Raw genomic sequence first — 26,020 nt, 5'->3', positions numbered from 1 at the left:
TATATTTATTCAGGATAGCTATTTTCATATGTTCTTGCACTGAAACTGGTAACTTTTATAGCTCTCTCAACCTTATATACCACTTTCAGTGCGATTTTTTAAAGGAGAGTTCTACCTCTTCTCAGTCAAAATTCTGGCAATTACTTTCTAAAGGTATGCCAATGATATGCATTATTTTCATAGGCAAGGTGAAACTCTTACAACTAACTGTATGGCCTCAAAGTTTTGCAGTGTGGTATTACAAGATTTCTTTTTTATTGCCAAAGGTGATCTGCACTGCACATTTTTTAATTCATGGCTTTGAACCCAAGGACATATAAGACTGTAGCTCCACCTTAGATTTTAAATAGCTCCAAAGGCAAAACCCAAATGGTAAAAAGTTCTGCCTATTGCTTTTTAGCTTTGATTATGTTTTTAACTCATAAAGAAAGCCACTTGGGTGCAAGAAAGACATTCAAGTCTTATTTTATGCTTTTAAAAATCAAAATGCAGCAGCTTCTAGAATTGAAGATATTTAGGCTTTCTGAAATCCTTCTCCTGACACTAGAGTGGGCCATTTCAATACTGATGATTAAATAAAAAGTACAAAGAGAAGAGAAGCTGCTACATGTAGGATTTAATGTAAATCGGAGGATCTAATGGCAACCGGGTGCTGCTCCACCAGGTGCTGCTCAGACGGATGATCCTGGTCCCGGAGCACTGGCAGTACTGTACGCAACAGCGGCAGCAGGCAGGCTGCAATGGCTCTTAGCTTCAGCTACCCCCGAATTCTCGCTAATCAGGGACCAGTTCGTCAAGCACTGCAGCGGCTACCTTCAGTCTCATCACAGCTGGGGTACCAAGGAGCTGGGAGATCATGCTGGAGTCCCTGAGAGAATCGATGGATTTCAGCTTAAAAAAGCCTCTCGCAGCTAAGGGGGTGGAGAGGCAATTTGGCTGAGGTGGGTTGTCCGTTGGGCCCAGCCTTGTGTCTGCCCTCCGTTTTGTACGGCATCGCCACCACACCTCGGCTGGCCGGAGGAAGGAAAAAAAAGGGGCGCAAGAAAAGAAAGACAAGAAAGAAAATCCCTTGTTTTCGAAACTACAATTCCCAGACTGCCTCCGCGTCGTCGGCTTCCGGTCCTCACATGACATCTGCCTGGTCGCGCCATGGCGGAAGCCGGGGAGAAGGTAGAGACTGTCAGTGTACTGTGGCCGCAGTGCTGAGGAGCAGGACTTAGAGGAGGGCGGCGGAAGCGCGGGGGCCGGGGTGGGGGTACATGGGAGCGGAGGGACGGAGGGACAGTGCCTGTGCCAGGGGGCAGAGACCGGCAGCCAGCCCTGCCGGCGAGGGCAGCCTCGGCGCAGCCTCCGAGACAGCCTCGCTGCACCGGGGCGGAGGAGGGAAGATGGAGGCAGCGGAACCTGGGCCTGGCCGGGAGGGTGGGTTTAGAAGTGCGTCTGGCGCCGCTGTGGAGCCAAGATTAAAGAGCTGGAGGGTCTCTCTGCCGAGGGACACAGAAGACATGACCAAGTTTATCTCAACAAGGGAATTTTTTTCTAAGACAAAACTTGAGGAGTTTGGTGCTGTTGTTCCCTTAATTGGGTGTTGTCCTAAAGCTCCCCGTCCCTAGATTGCTCTTTCCCAAGAAAAAAAAAAGTAAAGCAAAAAGTGTACTTCCTGGCCCTTTCAGGTACTTTCTAAATCTTTCTTTGCTGACCCAGTATTTGGACAGACAGTTGAACTATGCGATCTTTGTCAGTCTTGGATGACTAAGTGTGAGAGTCTTAGAATTACTTCAAGGTAACCCGCCAAAGTTAGAGTCTGGTTTCCACCTTCCCTGCTGACAGAGTTTTGTTGAGAGGGCTTGGCTTCCTTGAGGGAGACTTTTTTCTCCCAGGACTGGTAAGATTTTAACTGTGACAGCCTTTGGAAGGATGAAACAAACTTGAACAAGTGTTCTGTAACAATACAAGAGATTAAACTGGCCTATGTTTTGCTCTCTTTGGACTATGATAGGAGAGTTACCTTATTCATTTCAGTTTATTTCCTGTTGATAGCAAGTGCACCTCTACTGAAAGGATGTGTGTGCTGTGCATATGTTTCTGTAAAACTCAAGTTTTGTGGCTTTCACCTTCCATCAGGTTTATGTTATGGGCCTAAACATGTGGTGGATTACATTTGATATTTGTGAAACCAGGGGAAGGGAAAACCATATACCCATCATACTGGAAAGCCCACTTAAGAATTTTTTGAGAAGTTATGTTGGATCTGTTAAGTGAGAGATCATAATGGTGACCGATTACTTCACATTTCTATGGTTTCCTCATCCACACGTGTTCCCTTACTGCATTCTTACACTACTTAAGCAGCGTTTGTCAGCTGGCTGAAGTGTATTGCTGATTTTCCCCTAGAGTCTGATATTGCTAGAGACTGCTATTCCTGCATGATTTTGGATTCTGCTTGTCTACAAATCCCTTTCTAGTGATTTCCTTTCCACAGTTACGGGGCTACTAAAAAGTGTAAGTGGAGGATAATCCTCTCAGTTCATGCGTTTATAGGGAAGGCAAAGGAACCTGACAAAACCCCAGGGCAATCATAACTGCAGTTTACTGTTCCAGTTTGCCTAAGCAAATAGGAAAACCCAGGGAAAAAGGTTTTCATAGTAAGTTACAACCAAAGTGAGTTTAAGTAAGTATCTATTCTAAGCACCTTCAGCTAAGTTCTTGTCAGGGAGCAAATACAATTTCTGCGTTGCTTTCCTAAGCCAAGACTCCCTCTGATTTTTTAATGTTATTTTCTGCAGTAAAACACAAAAGCCATGAAGCATTTACCTGTATTTGTATGCTATTTGTGAAATTTAGTATCGGGTTGCAGTGCCTTTTGAATACAGTAGGGATACCAGGATAGATGTCTTAAATAAAAATAGATTTATATTTTCTTAGTTCACATGGATTGGTTATTGGAATCAACTGCTGGCATGCCCTAATTTTGTACGTCAATATTCTCTAGGGATGCCTTTGCGCATAACTTGCAGCTCAGTAAGTCGCTCAGGTGGATGTGATGACTATCTGCTGTCTCAGTTAAGTGGGCTGTTAACTCCACCCTGCATATCTGTTGGTCTGAGGGCATGGTGTTAGAGAGTGAGCTCATCCTGAAAGTAAGTTTCTGTTCCTAGACAGACAAAACAATTGGAACCATGAGGGGCAGATGTAAGTGGTGTAGCTGCACTAAAAAGTATCATGTATACCAGCAAAAATGTCACTTGCTGCAATTCCTTTGTTTGGGAAAGCTTTTTATTTTTCACACAGTGTGAATTATAATATTGTACCAGTAGTGCTATTGATTTTGATTTCTTAAGGAGTTGAGTAGGCAGCTCTTGGTATTCAGGAGAGGAAATCACATTTTTAAATCAGAAATCTGATGATACTTTGCATTGGACTTTCTTTGTTGTTCTAGCTCATCCAGTCAGCTGGCAATATTGCACCACAATGTTTTAGTCATGTTCTCACTTGGTTATTGTTAAGTAGAGTTTAAGACACACAAAGGTTGTAGGTGACAAAATTGTAATTTCCTGAAAAGTTACAGCAGGTTGTGGTTAGGGACTGGGAGACTGTTGGAGTCCAGGGCATTCATTTGGCCGCCCTGGAGGGTCAGAGACCTGGATGGGGGGTCTGGGACCCTGGCACAGAGCTCAGAGAGACATTGGCTTTGATCCCAGTCCATGGGAAAGGCTTCCTGCACTGCAGGATGGATTGCAAGTCACGAGAGTGTGAAAGATAGTAGTTCAGCTTATCACAAGGTGAAAAACGGTCGGTTTGGGTTTTTAGTATGGAAGTGAATGGGAGCAAGATGGACGATTTTGGGCATTGTCTCCTGCTTCTTCTTTCTTCTTCCCTCACTCCATTTTTTGCAGTGACGGTGGCACAAAGTAGTTTAAAGAGATTGGGTCAAAGTAGGGATGACTTTTTTAGTATAAGTGATAGGTATTGGCAAATAATGATAAATAAAGAACACGTAACAATTAGTATAAAAGATAACGCCGCAGCCCAGTGGGGAGGAGTCGCCTGATGCCCGAGCAGCTGCACAGACTTTAGTTGGGCACTGAGAAAATTGTAAGATGAGAAACAATAAACAGAGTGCGCAAGCTTGAAAAATCAGAACCTGAAGACTTCATCTCTTTCCTGTATCTGGCTCAGGGCTTTGCAGAAGGCAAAAAGACTCTAAAACCACCTGAATCTTGGAAGAGAAACCGAGAGGAGACTGACAGACACACTGTTGTGCTTGCTAAGTTGAACCTAAACTTCAAAGGATGTCAGGATTTTACTCCATCTTCCCTTGATTCCCGTGTACTTCTTGCTTTGAGTTTCCCAACTCATGGCGCAAGTATGGACTACACTGATAACCCTTCTATGGGATGTGTATTTTAGAGGTGGACCTATCTGTAGTAAGAAAAATGGAGAAAACTGATGTCAGTAATGGTGGTAACACCCTGCACAAAGCTTCCAGTATCAGATAGAAGAGCTGCTCTACTTCTCTCCCATCTGCTGTGATTGTCATTAAGGGCATTGATGTGAGCCTCCGCTAATAAAAAGGAAGCATTTGCTTTTGGTGTACAGGTCACAATCAGTGCATTATATAAATATAGAAAATAAATAAAAATTACACTGGTTGTCAGTGTATTAAATTTTCTTCCTTTTCCATTTTTCTCTAAGCTATTGATAAGGGTGCTTCCTTTTTTTTTTTTTTTTTTTTTTGTCTTGTCTGGTGGAATTCTGTAGTTATTAATCTTACACTTCAGAGTCCCTTCATAAGATTTGAAATGCTGCCTTCTCTCCTGCTTGTTCTTTGTTTGTATCATATTTTATTGTTAAAATGCTTAAATTCACTGCCAGTGTTTTAGTTGTAATCCTTTATTGCTATTGACAGAGATAAATGCGTTAAGTAAATCTTCGTTTTACTGACATCTTTGAGGAGGCATTGCATCAGCAGATTTTCTCAGTGGACAGACAAAAAATGAGCAGGAGTTGACTTACGAAATTTTTTTTGTAGGGTAGAAAGAATCATCTTGCCAGAGACCGTTTTAAAGGTACAGTTGTTTCAAAAGCAGGAGGAAGCTGCATCTTGCATTAACATCAGATGTGAAGGAGAAAGTCATTGAATGGTGGTTTTCTGTGGAAAATGGTTTGAAATTATTTAAGTTTAAAATAAGCCTATTGACATCTGAATAGTTGAATAGCAAAGCTGGCTTGTGGGTAATTTGAGAATGCTGTTCTGCCATGGAAGTTAAATATGGGCAGCTTCTTTGCAAAATTTGCTACTGCTTCTAGAAGAGGGGAAGATACAACAGGGACAGATTCTCAGACAACCTAATCACTCTGTCTTTTAGGGTAACTGGGTAAGTGTCCCTGTTGCTCCTGAGTATCACTGTGGCACTCAAATGCAAGTGCAAGCACAAATTGAGTGTGAATGACAAGGATGAAAACTCTGAACTTTGAGTTGCTTCTGTTTTGTCTTTAATTTCTTAATACGGATTTAAAAGTACTTCTTTAAAGGAAACACTGCTCAATTATGTACTTAGCTATTTACCTCTTTTGTTTTTTGTGTCATTTTCAGGAAACCAGGTCTAATGAGGAATCAACAGATGAATCTGAGGTAACCCTTCTTAAAATGTTTCACACTCGAATCTGTGTCAATGCGATCAGTGCTAGTTTTTTTTCAATATGGAGTGAAAAATACTATTTCAGTGATTGTTTTTAGACGTTTGGCCAGTATTATGTAGCAAGGATTGTTCATCTGGGTTTAAATTATTAAAAAGAAGCTGTGAATTGCTATTGGAAGCTTCTTTATATTTAAAAAAACCCACAATCACCCCATTATAGTATAATGAATTATGTTGAGAGATAAATTCAAGTGCATTTGCTTCTGTTTTAATAAAATGAAAATTTGTAAGTATAATTATATATGCAGTAACACTACATTCAGGTAATTGCTTTGTTTCACAGTTTCACTGACTGTTTCACAGTCTAGACTTAATCATGTAAATTCTGTAGAATCTGTACAGAGAATCTGTAAATTCTCTGTTCTTGAGATGGTGTTTTTGCAAAAATTGTCTAATTTCCTGAAGAGGTCTGCCTACACTGCTGTAGGTGATTGGAAAAGGGGGCTGGGGGTGACGAGAGGAAGGAAGCTATGGAGTTCAAGAGTTTTTCCCTGAACAGTAACGTATTAATTCCAAACCTGCTATCATTGAAGGAACCATAAAAGATATGAAAGAGTTAATTGACATCAGGGTGGTCTAGGATGGCTACATGAAAGAAGCAATAAAGGTGGCTGAGCAGCTTAAGTTTTCACGGGCAAGAACAGATGACAGAGAGAAGACTATTACCTTGCGTGTTTTCACTCATTGTATGTCTAAGTCAGAGTGGCTCCTAGACTTACAAAACTTTAATGGACTTGCTATTAGGAGGATTTTGTTTTTTACCAAGGGACAAATCTCCATACTTGAGATCTAGTTTAAGCACTAAGCAGTCAGAAATCCTAATTTCTATGACAGTGGATAGTGCAGAGACTATAGTGGTGGTTTCCTAAAAAATATTTTCCCAGTGGAAGGTGGCTTTGTTTCTTGTGAGATTTTTTTTTTTTTTCTTTCTGCCATTGAGTGGTTGTCTTCACTGGCACTGAACAGCAGTACTGGTGAAAGGCAGGGGTTTTTTGGCCCTTTAACATTGCTCTGTGGAACAGCTGCCTGGGTCAGACTTTTTTTGCCCAGTGTGTGCGGCTTGTCTCTCTCATGGAGCTCTCCAGCTCCGTTCCTGCCCCGGCTAACTCGAGAGACAAATCGCAGTTAGAAGGAGTTTTCCTCAGGGTTCTAAAAGACAGGAGCGGCCAAGAACCTTTCCCTTAAGAGAGAGAGCAAGACTCCATTGATGGCAAAGGAAGGTCTGCACTTGATCCAAGGGTGAAACCAGGGCTTTATTCAGTCTTTCTTCTATGGTCCTGCCCCAGCCTGTGTCAGGAGCCCAGTCCCACTTCCCGATCCAAGAGGCTGGACCAAATGTCACTTTGGCTTATATCTAGGGAAGGGGCTAAAGGTGGGGACAAGTCACTACCCAGTCAGGGATAAGGTGGGAGTGGAACAGAGTTGGATTACTTTCCAGGCAGGAAACAATGTGGGAGATAGGCAGGGGCAAACTTCGGGATAGTACATTTTAAAGGGGAATGGGGGGTATAGAACAAAGCATTATAAAACCCAATATAAAAATGAAATACAATATGAAACCAAATAATACACAGCAGCATCTCCCCCTGTCTTATCAAATTTAGGAGGAGGAAGGCTCAGTCCTTGGGAGATGCTCAGAGTCCAGATCTTGAGTACCTTTAAAGCTGAAAAATAAAAGAATGACACCCAGTGCAAACAAATCCTTCAGAAAAACACTGTTAAGGGAAAAAGGATAATTAGAAGGGGAGGGTTCGGTGCATTCTCCTTCTCCAGGCAGCGCTGACCACTTGTGGGGCCTCTACAGGTGGCTTTGCACTTTTAGGGATGAAAGGTTTCGCCCACTTGGATGGCACCCACTTGAGACCTAAGGGAGTGGACATACAGGTGTACTCACGACCCCAGGTGATCAGATCATGAGAGCCCTCTGTTTCCCAGATTGCTGGTTCCTTTACCATCACTAGTGGCTTTGCTTTCAGCTGCAGTTGGCAGTTCTCTCTGAAATGGCGCACAATCGGTGGGTTAAAATTTTCGTATGTTCAAATAAAAAAATTCAGAGTGAACAAGGCTTTGGATAACTGGATACGGGGTGTTTCTATCTTTTAGAGACTGATGTTGTTGGCTGAGGACCCTTTTGAGATCCTGGCAGGTCCTTTATATGATGGCCTGACCTGTTGGGGAGTAGGGGATGGCGGTTTTGTGCTCTACTCCCCATTGTTGCAGGAAGCTTCCAAACTCCTTGGGTGTGTACGTGGGTCCATTATCAGTTTTTATTGATTTGGGGATGCCCAGGAAGGAGAAAGCCTGTATTAGGTGTTTCATGGGATCACTAGACTTCTCCCCTGTGTGGGCAGAGGCATAGACAGCTCCAGAAAAGGTGTCTACAGATACGTGGACATACCTTTGACTACCAAAGGACATGATGTGTGTCAAGTCTGTCTACATACCTCACAGTCGTTCAATCCCTGGGGTTTGCTCCTGCGCTCAGGGCTTGGAGTGCGTGTTGCTGGCACAAGGGACACATTGACAGAATTGCCCGAGCCTGTTCCTGAGTTAGGTGGAACTGGCGCACTAGGCCTGGTGCATTCTGGTGAAAAAGCTGGTGGCTGATCTTTGCTTGTTCAAAGATGTTTGGAAGTTGGGCCATCTCCACAGGCGCAGCAAGAGCATCAGCCCTTCTGTTGCCCATGGCTATGAACCCTGGCAAATCGGTGTGTGATCTGATGTGCATCACATAAAATTGTTTCATTTGGTGGGAGACCAGGTTTACTAGTTTTGAGAGCAAGTTGAAAAGTGCAGTTGGAGACCTCACTCAGTACAGCCTGCTCAGCTCTGGATACTACTATACCTGTTACATTAGCCGAATCTGTGACCAAATTGAACGGTTCAGGAAACTTTTCAAAAGCTCTGACAACTGCAGCCAGCTCAGCTACCTGAGGTGATCCCTCCACCTTGACAATATCTTTTTCCCACTGCTGAGTTTGAGGATCTTTCCAAGTTATTACTGATTTGTGGGATGTTCCAGACGCATCTGTAAAAACAGTTAGAACCTTCAAGGGCCTCCTGTTCTGAACACTTTTTAATGACAATTTGAACTGAATTTGTTCTCTGAATAATTTGTGGGCAGGTGTCTTGGTTTTGAAAAGACAGGTGTCTGCTATGGAGAGGCAGGCCTCTCTAGGAAATGAGGAATTTGAATCCTTCCCTCCGTGTTATTATAATTTGGAAGATTAAAAATAAAACTTTTCAGTCAGAGCTATGGGGAAAAGGAATAATAGTCCTTTACTAGTAAATATAACAGGACAGACAAAAAAACAACAGCAATTATAACAATAGTAGAACAGAACCAAGAACCCCGAGGGCAAACGGTGGAAGCTCCGGCGCTGATGGCTGGAAGCCGGGCACAGTGGACTGTCCTCCGCAGGCACGGGGTGTCCTCGGCAGGCAGAGGTGGCAGTGCCGGAGAAAGCCGCAGCAGCGGGACCCGGTCTCACCCAAAATCCAGCAGGACAGCGAAGAAACTCCGAATTCCTGGATACTTCAACAGATGGTAGAATTCCCAGGACCAGACTCCTTTGTTAACCGTGGACTCCAGCAGCCAGCCCTGGACCGATCGGTGCTCCCCCCCCGGAAGAAGAAAGAAAAGCCGCGAGATCCCCCCACCCTCCGCTCTCTCCGGGAGCTTTTTTCCCTCCCCCAAAACTAAGTTATCAGTTCTTTTGTCCACGTTAAGCACTCAGCACTTAGTCTCCTAGCAACTTGGGAGGGGGGAAAAAATTCTACAGGAGACTCAAACCCCAACAGCAGGCCAATGAATTGAAATTTGACCTGTGTGACTATTCAGAGCAAACTGCAGAGATTCATTTTCATGAAGCAGGTGCTCCAACATTGGTTTTGTGATTTGGCCCGAGTTTACATCAGTTGGGATGTGAATGCACTCAAAATCACATCCTGCCAGCTGCCGGATCTGGGTCCTGGCCTTCTGGATCAATTCTGCTACCAGTTCCTGTGGCCTGGTCATTCTTTAGGACTGGTGGTGACTGAGGAAACCCCACTCTATGATTAAGAGGGTATCTCTACAGTCTTTGTCCTTTTTTGATTTTTCCACTTTTTCCCACTGAAAGATCATCCCATGTAGGTGTGGCAGTTTGCCTAAAATGATGAATTTAAATGGCAAGTCTGATTTGGCCTGTCTGGTGGCCATACAGTCCTGTACCTTTTCTAGGGCTGCTCTTGCCTCTTGGGTGAGGGTCCTAGGAGAACTTAGCTCCTCTCCCCCTTTTAAAAGATTAAAGAGGGGGTCTAGGTCCTCAGTGGTCAGACCTAGCCAAGGTCTTACCGAATTTAAAGACCCACACGGCTGCTGGACATCTGCTAAGGTTCTGATGTTTTTTTTGACAGCCAATTTTTGTGGCACAATGGTCCACTTACCAATATGCAGACCAAGGTACTTCCAAGGTTGCATCCTTTGAATCTTTTCGTCCTGAAGCTCGAACCCTGCAGCAACTAGAGAATCGATTGTCAGGTCAAGTGCGTGGGAAAGTGTCACGATCCGCTCATACATGCGGGGGTTGTGGTGGTTCGTTTACTCATCTCAGAGTGCAAAACACAACACAGAGGAAATTTCAGCATTAAAACAGATGCACCTTTTATTGATTGACCATGGCAAATGCAATAGAGGGATTAAGAATGAGAGAAAGAGATAGAGAGAGAGAAAAAAAGGGATATAGCTACCAAACGTGGAGATGAAGTCCTCGTGGTCCGGTCAATCGGTCCAACGACCACGCCTGCAGGCAAACATCTCACTTTGGTTAGGTCAGCCCCCACCCCCTGCCCCCATGTTAGGGTTGTAAGGGTCTCATGTCTCAGTCCTTGAGAGGGGCTTCATATAGAGGTCTCAGTCTCAGTCCTTGGGAGGGGGTTCAATCTCCATCTGTCACGGTGGTTGTGGAGCAGATGAAGGATCTTCTGTGGGGGACCACCAGAGTTACCCCAGAAAGTCCACTTAGCCAAGAGGTGGAGAAATTCATAGGCTATTGTTGTAAAGCTGGGAGCATGAAGCAGGTGCAAACTTTAGGTACAGAACTGCCATTACACTGCTCAAAGCCAGTGTACCGTGGCGTGGTGATACAGGAAAATGCACCTGTAGATGATTGACAAGCATCCACCCCGAGCAGGCCAGAACTGTGGTGGGCTCCTCGGGGTCCTTATGACGATTGTGAGGCAAATGAGGGGAACTTCAGACCAACTCTTACAGAGAGTAAGTCATCATTGTGCACATGAGCACATCATCCATGTAGTGCAGGATGATGGCTTCTCCCGCAGCTGCGTGCACTGGGGACAGCAAGGAAGAGAGGTAGCACTGACAAATAAATGGTGAGTTCTTCATCCCCTGGGGAAGATAACTCCAGTGGTATCTCTTCCTCATGGCTTCTCAGTTGAGGGTTGGGACCGAGAAGGTGAAACGTGGAGCATCATCAGGGTGCAGAGGAATCTGGAAAAAAACATCTTTGATATCAATAATTGCCAAATTCCAATTTTGGGGATGGCATCCCTGGCTGGAGAGAACCCATGTCTTCAATGACGTTATTAATTGGACATAGATTGTGAGGGAGCCGCCACTTGCCTTTGTTTGCTTTTTTGATAACAAAGACTGGGGAATTCCACAGAGACGTGGTCTCCACAATGTGGCCTTTAGCTAGCGGTTCATCCACTAGCTCCTGAAGACCTTCAGTTTTTCTTTACTGAGTGGCCACTGCTCTACCCAGACTGGCAAATCAGTTTTCCAGTTGAGTTTCTAGGTGGGGTGCTTTTCAGTGGCTGCAGCCCGAAAAACTGGGGGGGGAACAGGAATGCCAGTTGTGACTCCTCACTGGGCCATCAAGTCTCTCCCCCACAAGGGCTCCGAATAATCCGAAACAAACAGATGCAGTGTATCCAATTGTCCATTTGGCCCCTTAATTCACACGACACTCTTTGAATGTTTTGCCAATTGCATTCCCCCTACACCTTGCACGTGCCCTGCCACATTTTGCAGTTCCCAATGTGACAACCACATCCTTTCTGGTATGATTGTTACATTTGCCCCTGCGTTCAAAAGTCCTTTGATATTTATGACTTTCCCACTGTGATGGACCTCACATGATATTATGGGTTTGTCCCTCCCAATAGCTTGTGTGGGGCAAACCTCAGGGTGTTTTTCCCTCGTCTTTCCCGTGTCTTTCCCAGGGAATGGGTCAGTTGCTGGAATTGCCTGAGCTATTTTCTGCCCCTTAGGCAGAAACAAGGGTAGGTGGACACAGCGCAGCCAAAGAACAAGTTGTTTAAGGTTTGATGATACGAGACCCAGAAGGATCTCCATTTCTTGTGGGGTGTGCTTGATGTCCCCAAGGATGACATACTTAATGCCAACGTGTTGCCAGGAGCCTGGCACCTGCAGATCCATTGAACCTAAATGCCAGTCTGTGTCACTTAGGTGCAAGGACTCTGTCAGCTGCAATCTAAAGGGCTCCCAGAGACATTCAGTGGTTAGGTTAGATTGAGTGTGCTTATGTCATGATCTGTAAGAGTCACATCCAGTGACTTCTTCTGAAAAGGTAGAACTGGTTTAAAGGAGGTTTAGTTGGGTTAACATTTGCATTTTTCAGTTTTTTCTCCCCCCCTCCTTGGACTTGCCCCATTTATGGCAGCACGCTGGGCAAGCCAGTGGTCATCCTTCATTTTTTTAAAGATTCCCTTTGGGCCCTTGAGACCCCCCGCCCCCGTTGTCCCTGAAGTCCAAAAATTGTCTCTTTAAAGGGCATTGAGATGCCCAATGTCCAGCCTAATCGCACAGGAGACACGTTGTTCTTTTCCTGGGCAATGGTCGTGGCACAGGCACAGGAGGCACAGTGTCTGCAGCAGCGGCTCTTTGTGGTAGCTTGAATGCATCTCTTGAGCTGTGGCTTTGGTGAGGTGTCATGAAGGGAACCTTCCTGGCACACACCTGGAGCAACTAAGGTTGGAGCCGGTTCCATGGGGAGGCTGAGGATGGCTGCTTTGCACTGATCATTTGCATTGGCCAGAGCCATTTCCTCCAAGACCTCTTCCCAGGCTCCTTCTTTTTTAACCTGTAACTCCGTAACTCTTGTTAATCACTCTACAAATTTTATAAAAGGTTCTGATGGCAGTTGCTTTATTTTACTATATGATTCGAGAGGGCTGTTGGGCTAGATTGAAAAGAATGCTTTGGAAGCAGCATCTTTAATGTGCTCCAAGACAGCTAAAGGAATTTCCTGAGCCTGCTTGAGTGCTGAGACCCATTCACCATCACCACACAAATGTTCCAATCAAATTGGCAAGTTGTTGTTGTCAGCAGCCATTTCAGGATTTTGCCACAGCTTGGGAAGTAATTCTCCCAACAGCTTTTTCCATGCTGCCTCCCAGAATCTGAATTCTGTGGAGGATATAAAACACGAAAAAAGCTGTCGCAGGTCAAAGGGGACTATAACATTCCCTGCTAAATTTGCTTTTAAAAGGTCGTGAAAGTATTCACTTTTACAACCAAATTCCTTATGAGCTTTGCATAAATCCCAAATAGCTTGTTGGGGGAAGGGGCCTCAATCGCCATGGACAACACCCCCTCTTTTTTACTATCAGTATGTGACCAGGGTAGCAGAAAAGCTGGGATTGGTTCCTGCATCTGGTTTCCTGGCTGCCCCCACATCCCCCTCTGGACCGTGGGAACTGGGAAACCGTAGGAGCCAGAGGTAGGGAGGGGCTGGAGGCATGACTCATAAGGGGCGTAGTTGGAGGGTGGAGGGTTGAGGGTAGAGGGTGGAGTTGCAGGAGAGGGCAGTGCCGGAGGTGGCATTGAAGGGAAGGAGGGGTTTGGGAAGACGAAGGGGTTGCTCGGGTTACAAAAGCAATTCTGGGAAGAATGAGGGGGAAACAAAGAAGACGGCTGCTTGTGTTTTGGGAGCACATGGCATCCATCATTTTGGGGAACAAAGGGGAAGAATGCCGCATGGTCCTGGCCATCTTGTGACCCCCCCCCCCCCCCAAAACCAAAACTAACTTGGGGATCACTAAACTGGGGATTTTGGGCACCTAAACTGTCCGAAAAGGTAAACCTAAGACGGGATTTACAAACTGGGGAAGAAGGGATGTTTAGGGATGGTTTAGGGGTTTCTTGAGCAGTCTGGCCAGGATCACTTGGGCAGAGGGAATCAGGAATTTGGGGAAGGCTAAGGGAACTGCAGCTTCTTTGCATTGACTAGTGAGCTGCTTTCCTCGGAATACCCGAGTCTGGGGAAGGGATTTTGGGGTTGCGAGGGGCAGAAACTGGGGAAAATTCACTAGGAACTAGCTGTTTGTTCACTTCATTTTGCTTTTGCAATGCAAGCTGAATTTGCAAACTCCAGAGAGTAAAACTTGCGGTTTCTGGGTCCTTAGATGTGCCTGATTCAGCTAATTTTTTGCAGCAGCCTCCCAAAATTGCGGTTTGCTGATTTGTTCTAAGGACACATGGGGAAAGCGAAAAAACAACCAGCAAATAAATTTTTTTCAACTGTTTCTTTGAACAATGGGTCCCACCATCATCCAAGGCAACTAAATCTTGGTAAAAGACCTTCTTCTGGGACACAGACAGCCTAGCACCCTTTTTTTGGCTCAGATTTTAAGATTCTGCATCTCTCTTGTCTGCAACTGGGAAACCAAGAGAAAAAACCAAAAAAAAACCCCGCCGGAGAGAAAGAAAAGAAAAGAAAAGAAAAAAAAAAACCCAGGAGGAGAGAAACCTTTACCTCTTCCACCCAGGAGCTGCACAGCCTAAACCAATTTGCTTTTAAAAGCAACCCTGAAGGTCTGCCCTGAAGGTGAGAACCTTCCCCCAAAGGAAAAACCTTTCCCTGTGGTTTGAAGCCTCTGAAAGATTTTTTCCTAAGATTCCCTAGTGGGAATACTTACCAAGCTCTGGCGTGGTGATAAAAAAACTTCCCAGTCACTGTGCTGTGCCTGAAAATGATTCTTTGGTGCAAAAAGAGCTTTCACTTTCAGTTCCCAGGGTCTGTGGGCCATGAACACATGATCTGCTTTCTCTGGGAGCAGCGTGCTGTTCGGGAGGCTTCTTCGCATCAATCTGATGGGAAAACACAGGAAAACCACAGCCTCACTCTGTGGAGTCCAGTGTTTTGGGGACTCCACGGCGAACGCCAAACCTGACGAGTCTGTCTCTCTGCGTGGATGGGCCACATTTTTGGACTCACGTGCCTGCATTAAGTCTGGGCCCCGTGCCGCATGCTCCACGCTTGGTTCTTTGGGCCTCACTCCTGAGGGTCACATCAGTGGCTTCGGGCACTACGACTGGGCATCACACAAGTGGCTTGTCTCTCTCATGGAGCTCTCCAGCTCCATTCTCGCCCCAGCTAGCTTGCAAGACAAACCGCAGTTAGAAGGAGTTTTCCTCAGGGTTGTAAAAGCCAGGAGCAGCCGAGAACCTTTCCTTTAAGAGAGAGAGCGAGACTCCGTCAATGGCAAAGGAAGGTCTGCACTTGATCCAAGGGTGAAACCAGGGCTTTATTCAGTCTTTCTTCTATGGTCCTGCCCCAGCCTGTGTCAGGAGCCCAGTCCCACTCCTCGAACCAAGAGGTTAGACCACGTGTCGCTTCAGCTTATATCCAGGGAAGGGGCTAAAGGCAGGGGCAAGCCACAACCCAATTGGGGATAAGGTGGGAGATAGGCAGGGTTGGATTACATTCCAGGAAGGGAGCAATGTGGGAGATAGGCAGGGACAAACTTTGGGATAGTACATTTTCCAAGGGAACAGGGGGTATAGAACAAAGCATTATAAAACCCAATATAAAAATGAAATACAATATGAAACCAAATAATACACAGCAACAAGTGTGAAATGCTTTCATTCTGAATAGTGCTTTGTGATGTGGAGATAAACAATTGTTTGGCAATGACTCAGTACTTGGTAGAATAGTAATCCTCACAAGGCTTGACATTAACAGGATAGTGAACACAGATACCTACTGAGGTGATTCTATTTTTTTTTCTTAAAGCCTCTTGCAATGGAAAAACGGCAGTTTTAATGGCCTTTCAAGATTTCAGCAGTAGCAAATTAGTATTTACAGCAGAATTAATCGTAAATGATTGGCCAGATTAGTGGGGGTTTACTGTTTTTTACCTTAAGGGAAAATAGGCATCATGCATCTTTCACAGTATTGAAAGTCCTAAAATTTCAAGTAGACCTATATTAAAGTTGATGTCTATTTTTAATGTTAATTTCACATGCAGAGAGAAGTGAAAAGAAATTTATGTACTGAGAATGTAAATATGGGATCTAAAGGACAATGGTCATTCTAATGTCTGTGAAAATGTTTTGCCTTAGTTGTCTTTGAGTATTAAGTCCAGTCTGTTGTATCTTGATCATCAGTAAATAGTTAATGGAATGAAACTGATTAGACTATTTCTAATAATTATTTTGAGAAAACCGAAATGGTAAAAGCACAAAGTGTAAATGTTCTCAGTGGTTGCTTATATTATTTGAAGTATGGTCAGAGCTAAGGATCAAACTGATAGCTTCGCTCCAAGCTCTTGTGATCATAGAATTGTAATTACTTCTTTTGAATGGCCTATAGTTTGAATAATCACGGATGTATTTTATGGTGGTAGTTCTAGAATCGGACATTCTAATTCTTGCAGCCTGTGTTTAGTTTTAGCCATTAAAAATACATATTTTGCCATGGACATCTTACCGTAGTACTAAATCTTTTTACATATACAATTACTCTTGCAATTAATTTAATTTAAATTCTTCATAGAAAATAGAATATTGTTACTAATGATTCCAGAGGGCACATGACACATATACAGTTTACATTACAGATGTGTTTTTGTCTTGGCTTGGAAAAGACAAGTGTCTGCCAGGGAAAGCTGGAGCTTCCCTAGGAATGGATAAATGGATAATGTTAGCCCCCTCCCTCCAAATTATTATAACTTTGCAATTAAGGGCCTTCAGGCAAAGATTGGGAATAGGAATAATAGTTCTTTACTAGGAATATTAAAAATACAAATGTAGTAAAGCAAACAAACAATCAAAAAATCCTAGAAACACTGACAGAATCAGAATACAGCTTGACACACTGGTCAGGGTGTTGGGAGTAGTCCACGTAAGTTCTCCTGGAGTAACATATGTGGTTCTTTTGGAGCAGAGATGATCCTGTAGAAAGGTCCAGTGGTGGCAAGCTAGGTCCAGTCTTTCCTCTGGGAAACCAGTGGAAAACAAGCTGCTTTGGTGTTCTGAATTCAGCTTTTATCTTAGGTAGGAATGCTTGGCTCCTCCCACTGGGTGGAGCATCTCACAGAGAGATGATGTAATTTTATCAGTCATGTGGTGAGCCTTAATGGCCCATTAACAGAAGATATCCCCCTGGAGAGAGGATGGGTCATGGAAGAGATAAGGAACATTGCTCCACCTGGTTTTAACAGCTGGCCCATGAAAGAAGGCACCTGCCCTCTCCACCCCAGAGTTATGAGAGAAAGAAAAAACACCTCTTCAACGGGTGCCAACAGATTTGGAAGACAGTTTTCTATTATGGAGGAATGCAATATTAAAATTTCCAATTTTGAGTAAATTATGCCCCTGTGTCAACAGGATGGATAAACCAACTATGGAGGCTTTTTTTCCTGATGTTTTTACACTTCTGGGCCATTATCTTAGCAAGGAATCAAATATGCATTAATTCTGTCTCATGCAGCAACTCTCTTACTATCATTCCTTTAGCATCTTCTAGCAAATAAGATTATAGTGCTATTGTGCTACCTGCTTGGTTTGTTTTGAATGATAGGCTCTTTAACTATTGCCAGGATGCTTATTCGCAGAGCCTTGGTGATAGAGCTTATTAGTAGGCCTCAAATGTGGGAGTCTGGAAAAACTGACTGTCTTGAATGTATATCATCTAAAAGCTCATCAATCTAAGTTTGGTTCCAGTGATGGCTCCACAGGATATTGAGTTCCTATGGCTGCCCTGGTGTAAAAATACTTGCCAGCTATTTAAGTCAGAATATGTAAAATGCAGAGGTATCGATTAGCTGAGATGGTTCAGATGTTGAGCAGACCTTACTTTCAATATAGGGATAGCTGTAGTTACTTGTAAAATTTGTAGAACTTGTAGCACTTCTAGAAATGTAATTGATCTTTCCTGGTAACTACAATACAGATGACACTTTTCTATCATGTTCTTACACGTGATTTGTGATACTATAAGTTTTTTGGTTTTTTCCCCTGTAATCAGACTGCTATATGTTATGCCATGGTATGATGAGGCAGCTGTATATCTAATTCTTAGGGGAAAACCTTCTTGTTTTGTGAAGTAATTTTACTGCATTCTTGAAGCATGGATATTTTCTTTTTGTATGTTTGGCTTTAGACATTTGCTTTTAGTATTTTAGTATTTTTGGTGGGTTTTTAAATTATTTTTTCTGAAGTATGCATTACTTGTCCCAGCCTTGTCTAGTCATCAAATACACAGCCATGAGGCTGGATCTGAGCAGGTTTGTTTGGCTGAAAAGTCCTAGTACAATGTTTTCATTTGTTTATTTAATTTTATTTTATAGCACCTGAAGTTAGATGTTTGGACTGTCATATTTTTTGAGATCTAAAAAGTAGATAGCAAAGTAATCTGACTTTTGGCTATTTGGAAACTGTGGAGGAAAAAAAAATCTTCATAAATTATGTACAGCCTGAATCTGAATTTATTTTCACATTATTCTTCCTCGCAATACATCTGTTTCTGTAAAATCGTACTTTTCTTAGTTGAGCTGTTTCAGATAGTTAAGTTCTGCCAGCTAATTATCAAAGAATAAAAGGCTCAACATTTTCTCAATTCTAATTTACTACAGGGGTTCAGAGCAGATTGTTCTTATCCAGCATGCTGCTTTTTTACAGGAAGTACCCTTTCAATAACAAATGTCCCTGGAATTTGGTTTTGTGGGGGTTTTGTGTGTTGGTGGGTTTTTTTTGTTTTTTTTTTGTTTGGTTTGGTTTGGTTTGGTTTGGTTTGGGTTTTTTTGGTGTTTTTTGTGTTTTTTTTTTTTCTTTTTAATGATGCACTACAGCAAAAATTTTTTGGTTTGCAATTGTTTACTTGTTAAATCACAAAAAATGCCATGTGGGTGCAGATGGTCATGTTCTGCAAAAAGGTATTAGAATAGTATTTTTTTATAAAAGGTATATTGATACCTGTACTCCTGCTTTTTTGTTAGATACATTCATAAACTGGTCATCAGTATTGCATATATTTTCATTCTAGCACTTCCATTTCTATATGTCCCCTCTTAACTTTTTTTTTGCTGTTTTGATCACTGTTACCTTGTACAAGGGACATGTTCATTCATTTAGTTTCTTGTTTAGTTATTTAAACTCTGTATTAATAAATACCTTGAGAGTTTGGAGAGAGAAAGGTATTGTAGAAATTCCTGGTTAATCCAGCGCTCAAACTGTTTCTGGTGGTTTAGAAATATCCCTCTCTGATACACTTTTACCACTGAAATTAGTAGTGTTTTTGTTATTTAAGGTTTTGAAAACTGATCAGAGGAGGAACACAGGAAAAAAATGTGAGCTTTAAAAAGAGACAACTAAAAAGCCATGATATTTTCTTTCTCTTTTCAGTGTGCTCCAAGTTTCAGTCTGGTAGGTTGGGTCTTGATTAGGTCAAAGCAATTAAAGAATTTCAAGTAAATAAAGCATCTGGTGAAAAAGGCTTCTTGTCATACTGTGTTTCCATCAAAATGTTCTCTTAACATGGGGTGTGGAGCACTGGGCTGGAAGAGATAAGCTGTTCTATGGATAGTAGCATTTGGAGGGGCATTACAAGAAAAATGGATGGTTGAAAAGTAGATGTGGCTACTGTATCTTAGTCCGACTTGCCTTTTTTCCTTCCTGTCTGACCTTTTCCAAAGTACTTCTTTTAATCATGCCACTTTTCCTTACTAATAAATAGTTGTACACTAGATTATTTCTAAAATGTAACACGGGAGAGAAATGCTCAAAAAGTATATTCTGTTTCACATATCTGGGAAGTCTGAAGAGATATTGCTTCCCTCTTCATGGCTTTAATTTAAATTGGCCTTTTGGGGAGAATGGAAGGAAAAGTTATATAAATTCCAAGTACAAAGTTCTCTTTATTGATGAGGAAATGTATGATGCAAATAATTTATCAATTTGAGTCAGTAGGATGAGCATAGTAAATTATTTATTGAAGTTTAAATGGAATCTTTTCATACATTTATTTGAAAAACAAGTTTGCAGTAACTAACATTATAACTAACACTATAACTAACATTTTAATAAACATTATTAGAGGATTGGCTTGCAGGATGAAATGGATTATTGCAAAATACTTTTAAGATGGTCTGGTTTTGAGCAAAAATTAATACTTCATTTAATGAGCTATTAATAGTAACCAGAAGTGCCTGTTCTATCTGTGTGTTGTGGAATACATAAAAAGTAAAAATGCTGCTGTGCTTCCTACATAAATTAAATGCAGTTGAAAAGCTACTGTGTTAGCAGAGTATGCAGATGTGGATTTTTGAAAACACTAAATGTATTTCTCTGTGTGGAATAACACCCTTGGCTGCAAAAAGAAAGTAATGGTGAAATTCAGCTCTTCCCCAGTGGTGGGCAGGTAAGCTTCAAAAACTGCTATTCCCCAAACTACACTGTCAGCTTTTCATATGCAGTAGATCACAAGGTGGCAACTGGGTTGCTTGAGTATTGTTCACAGGGGAAACAAATGTTTTCCCAAGTTCCTTACTCAGCAAAAGGACAGTAAAAGTAGAAATGCATAGCTTCATTGAGATTTGAACTGAGTTTGGATTTTTCTGTGCTATAACTGGATTTGGATGTGGAAGATAAAATAGCTTATCCTGTGCTGCCTCTGTATGGCGTACTTGGTGTGAATAGACTTACCCTGTGTTTTTGAACACTGAAGTGGATTTGGAAGTTTCAGGTATTCTTTGTCATGCACAAAACTATCAGTAAAATAAATTGAGGTAGTTGAAATGAAACCAAATTGTATTGTATGGACTTTTTACTACTATTTTTTTTAAAACATGCCATTAATGAGGATTGGTCATGTGCAGTATGTCACCTCTTTGTTTGTAAGTAACTTCAAAACTTGGCTGGTGCCCAGCTCCTTCAAACCTGTAGGAGTAAATCTTCAATTGGTATTGTGCAAATATAGTCTAATATTCTGTATGTCACAACAGTTTTGCAAGGAAATAAAATGCTCTGTTTTGTCTTTCATCAGTGTGTCATTTCATATTGTAAATGCAGCCCATTTTGAGACATATTCACAGGCAGCCATATAATCTTAATTCTGTGCTCTTGGTGTATATCTGCATTTTGCCAGGGTATTAAATAAATCCCTGTGGAAATGCATGGGAAGAACAGAAAGCTGCTGTGTGAAATTCTACCATCCTAATCCATATTTACCAATTTTACAGCTAGGTACTGGAAAAGCTTTGGTGATGTGCCTTATGAACAGTTGTAAAGGAATGAGATCAGAGGTTATTCATGTTTTTCACTGTACTAACATTACTGTATTTTCTCCACAGAATTTGGGAAAAATATTTTTAGCAGCTTAAGTCACAAACATGCTGTCATAGTTTAGAAATTTCAGTCTTTGTACCTTTTGTTTTCTTGTATACCAACAGCTGAAGAACTGAAATTAATTCTTGTGCAAGTTGAAAACTTTAATGGGTTTCTAGCTTTTATTCACTATTCCTCTACCTGTTTTGGAACCAGTGACTTCAAGATGAAATGCTCTTTGCTAGTCTCATTCTTAAGCCAGGGTTTGTGTGGTTTTTTTTTTTTTTTTTTTCTTTTTCTGCTTTGTTAAACTTTTCTTGTAAGAACAACTTTTTGATAGGAAAGTAATGGAGGAAAAGAGTTGTGTTCACTGTTCTCTCAGTGAGCTTCCAAAAGGTCTGTTAAAGTGCTCAGGATTTAAATTCAACACAGTGAAAAACAAAACAAAACAAAACAAAAACCACAAAAAACTTGCAATAAAATTGTATTCCAGTTTTGGTACTGTCAAGTAGCCTGGTTAAAGGCCTTAGTCTGAACTTTTCTTGGCATTCTGTTAGTGTTGGAGATTTGATTGTCTTATAGATGAGAGGACCAAATTTGATAAATCAAAATTTGGAATTTTATTGAGAGACAAAATAACAGTCTCGGACAGCCACAATTAAAGGGACAGCGTCGAGCCCGGGGTCGCCGCTGGGTGAATAACGATAACACACTCTGCCAGTCTGTTATCCCCAAGTTCACATTTTTGGTTTGCAGAAGTCTCTTTTTATACACTGGATCGCGGAGAGAGGCTCGGGATGTCGAAAGTCCTCCCTCCGAGGCAGCTTCATTAAACATGCAGGTTTCAGTTCTAAGAGTCTGAATGGATCAGCGGAGGAGGACAATGCTGTTAATGGTCGGGTCCAGGTGTGGTGTGGAAATGTTAATTCCAGACGGAGACCATCTAGATACGGATCTGATACAATCATCGGGTCCTCCGGGCTATCATCCCCGTTTTCCGTTGCCTTTTGTTTCTTTTCAACGATTCCTGGCAGTGACAGTCTTCTGTCCTCCTTTCTGGTAATTCTAATTAAGCTTTTCTCGTGTCCCTCCCATGCCTTTTCAGGCTAGAGAAATTCTTGTATTTTATTAAGTCCCCTTCCCCCGATTTAACTCACAAAATGCTATTTTAAACAAAACTTAACTTCCAACATGCTAGTTTATACAGAACTTATACAGTTAGGTATTACATTTTATATCCTATTAACATGAATTAACTTTAGAACATATGTTACATTCCTTTTTAATGATTCCCAGCCGAGGCATGTTTGTGTCTCCCTCCTGGTAATTCTAATCATGTTTTGTCTTGTGTCCCCCCTTTTGTCTTTTTAGGCAAGAGAAATTCCTGTACTTTTACTGAGTTGCTTTCTTCTGAGTTAACTCATAGCATATTGGATTAAAACAAAACTTATAGGGATAGTATTACATTTTGTATCTTTTAACACGAATTAACTTTAGGACATATATCACAATTGCATTGGGAGAAATTGAGTTAGAATCCTAATTCTGAAAATAGCGTTGGTAGTCCTTTTATCACTGAGGTAGGAGCAGAATTCTGGAAGCCATCTCCTAAGGATGGAGAAATTGTAATGATGAAGCTATACTTTATAATAGTTACACACCCTATTACAATAATTCTCCTTGTTTGCCCTGTGGCACTTGATTCTTCAGCAGAAGTGAATATGCCATCCAAAATACTGTGGGATGGACTGCTCTCTTCTGCTTGCTTTTGGACTTTTTTTCTTTTGAAGGAAGGTCAGGTAAGACCTAGAAATGGCCATTAAGGAAGGTGTATTTGCACCACTTTAGAACACAGAAGTCTTTTTAAAAAAACAAATATGGGGACATCTACTTGAGGAGCTTTAGTGAATGAGTTTGGGATATATGATGGGTTGATGCTGGCCAAATGCCAGTGTACCTAGGAAAATAATTTATTCATTTTCTTTAGCTATAGTTAAGCAGAGGAGGGGAAAAGAAAACTCATGGGGTGAGATAAGGATTAGGAGAAAACACTTTAAGGACAAAACAGGTTCAAAACTTTCAAGGGTATAAAAGAAAAAAAAATATTAAGAGGATAATGAGAACTAAAATAAACTTTTAGAAGACCTTTCCCCCCATGCACTTTATTAATTACAGGGATCCCTGTGAATTACAGGGAAAGAGTTTGTTGTATTATAGTCCTCACCATGGCTTGCAGAAGAATCTCAGCTCCAATGCTCAAAACGACTCTCCCTCCCTTTTTTTTTCACCGGCCTTAGTGTTGCCATATTGTTCTCCTCACGTGTCTTCACTTTTCCTTTTTTCTGACTCGGGAGAGAATTGGTATTCGTAGGTTCGTTTGTTATCAAGTTCTATCAATTGAAATAGTTTTTCATTGAGGTCTGTAGCGCTGAAAAGTTGATTTTGTCCAGGCTCCGCAATCAGGCAATTGTTCACTATGCCTCCCTCTCAGTTGGTCACGTGATCTCCGCTGTTCTGCGTAAGCCGCGCTAGCTGCCGGCTCCACCGCACGCCTTTTCTTCATGCAGGACACCGAAAAAGAATCACTGCTGCCGCCGCTTTTGTCATTCTGTCTCCAGAATAGCTGGTTAAAAGCAGCTAAGTAAATAAAGTCTGTTACGAGCCGTGCTGAGAAAGCTGCAGCCACACGGGTCCAGTGGCCCCCTCCAGGAAAGGAGCCCCAGCTGACCACGTATTTCTCTGTAGAGAGCAGGGAGCAAGAGAACTTCCCCCTGTTTGTTCCTTATTAAATGTGTTATCATGGAGGCATTTCCAGCTTTTCTAATTGACTTAGCAGTGTGCCAGTTTTCTGAGCCAGCCAATGGTTGGAGCCAGCCAGTGGTTGGTTTTGCCAGGCACAGAGGAAGCAGCTAGCAGCTCTTCACAGAGAATCACTTCCATAGCTGACTTCTTCCATCTTCACCAAAAATCAATTATTGCAAATCCAGCACAAGGTGCTATCTTTTTAAAGATCTAATTAGATTCTAAATTATACTTTATGAGTTTTCTGATGGTACAGAGTAACAATCTTCTAGAGGTTTTGCAACAATGAAAAAAAAGTTAAAATATTTTTTGTTAATTTCCAGCTATTTTTCAGAAATAATGATTTTTAAAAATTATTTCTAAACTACAACCTGGGTTCCAGTTGGTGTGAGAAGAAGCAGGACTTAGGCTAGGGATTTTTTCTGACTTCCATGTCAGAATGCAGTCAACAGGTTGTCTTGTGTGCAGTTTCTTTCAAAAGTGGCAGCATCAGAGGCAAACACCGAAGAAGCCTGTCATTACAATGGAAGAACTTTGAGTAAATAGCTGTCTCCTTTACAATGCTAGTGTTATGTCCTTATTGCCCACCACAGTAATTTGCATATTTTGACAATTTTGTCTCCTAAAACTTTCCAAAGTCAAACTTTTCTCCTACCCCCATTCTGACTAGAATTGGTCATCATCTTCAAATTTTCCAAGTGTTGCTGAGGAAGAATAAGACTCAGCTGGTATGCACATGTAATGCAATTAATAGTGGGTCAGATTACTTGAACATATTTGCTCTTGGGTATTGCTGATGTTGGAGACAGGAATGCGACCAGAACATGCTGAGTTCATGCAGCAACAGCTGAAGTTTATTGTTGGGTGACCCCTTTTATAGGGGCTTCAAATTTCCCATGCTTACATATGTGATGTAAGCTCACTGGCCAATGGTATAGGTGCATTCATGATTTAATGGGATTGGCTGGGGTCCCCTGTTTGAATTTGAATCCACCCTATCATTATCATACTCAGGGACTCGTTGACCATTAATCTCTAATGAGCTAGGCTGGTCAAGTTGGTGTTTGTTATGGCTAATTTTACCTGTGCAGCTACAGACCTGCTGTAGCTGTCATACTTAAGGTAGGAGTAAGTGGACAAATGTCCAGAAATATTCCTGGATTCTTTCTTATATCAGATAGATCATACACCAATTTAATGTTTGGGTTCAAAACTTCTACCCCTCATCTTTAAAGTACAAGTGATATTCTGATGTCTGCAGTCATAAGGCAATAGTAGGATTTATAAAGACTGATTGTTTTGTGACTGTGAAATAGAAATATAACAAGGAAGAGGGGGAGAAGGCAAATTTACCTCATCACAGGTGTAACCCTGTTGTTACTGTACTTAAAGTTGTGAGCAGGGTAAGCCATTTAGTAGGTAAAGATTAGGAGTTTTTCTTCATGTTCTCAAAACCCAAAATAACCTATTCATTGGTTTTACCAAATAGTGCAGGGACTTTGACATTGTCTGAGGTAGAAATCAAAGGGATCTCCCAACTGTGTTGTGACATGATGATGTCAGTTCCTTAAATTCTTCAACAGATTTTAGCAATTCATTAGAGCTTGCTGCTTAACATTTTCTTGATTTATTAACCCTCCTACATGTGTTGTCATCTGTTGCTCCCATGCACTTGCAGTAGGTTTATTTGCTAGATATTTTTATTAATTTCCCATATTCCCTTGTATTGCAAATAAGCAGTGTCTTCGTTTGCATGTGTCAACCCTGAATTAGTAAATAAAACTTCTTTTTCATTCCACGTATTATAAGAATATTTGAACTTTTTAGATATGGAAATACAGAATGGTAATTGTCTGCATTGCCAAATCCGTTTAGTCAGTCTTGATCTGTGTCCTCTGAATGTCTCTGAGCTGGTGTGGGTGTGCTGCTGGGATGGGAGCTG

General features: G+C 41.9%; 1 protein-coding gene across 2 annotated transcripts in view; it reads left to right on the top strand.

Moving 5' to 3' along the window:
* The first annotated feature begins 867 nt into the window (after positions 1–867).
* VPS41 (VPS41 subunit of HOPS complex) overlaps positions 868–26,020 on the top strand; it is a 63,212-nt gene continuing 38,059 nt past the window's right edge. Inside the window, exons 1-2 of one of the 2 annotated variants that reach the window (XM_040076761.2) lie at positions 868–1,170; positions 5,597–5,635. In XM_040076761.2, coding sequence (XP_039932695.1) covers positions 1,150–1,170; positions 5,597–5,635 — 60 coding nt within the window. In that variant the 5' untranslated portion in view covers positions 868–1,149. The remainder of the gene's footprint in view (positions 1,171–5,596; positions 5,636–26,020) is intronic. The other variant, XM_040076770.2, reaches the window with a different exon arrangement.

This window comes from Hirundo rustica, chromosome 1 (genome assembly GCF_015227805.2).
Source record: "Hirundo rustica isolate bHirRus1 chromosome 1, bHirRus1.pri.v3, whole genome shotgun sequence".
Classification (NCBI taxonomy): domain Eukaryota; kingdom Metazoa; phylum Chordata; class Aves; order Passeriformes; family Hirundinidae; genus Hirundo; species Hirundo rustica.
The sequence above is the reverse complement of the archived record's forward strand: the minus strand, read 5'-3'. Positions and strand labels throughout refer to the sequence as shown.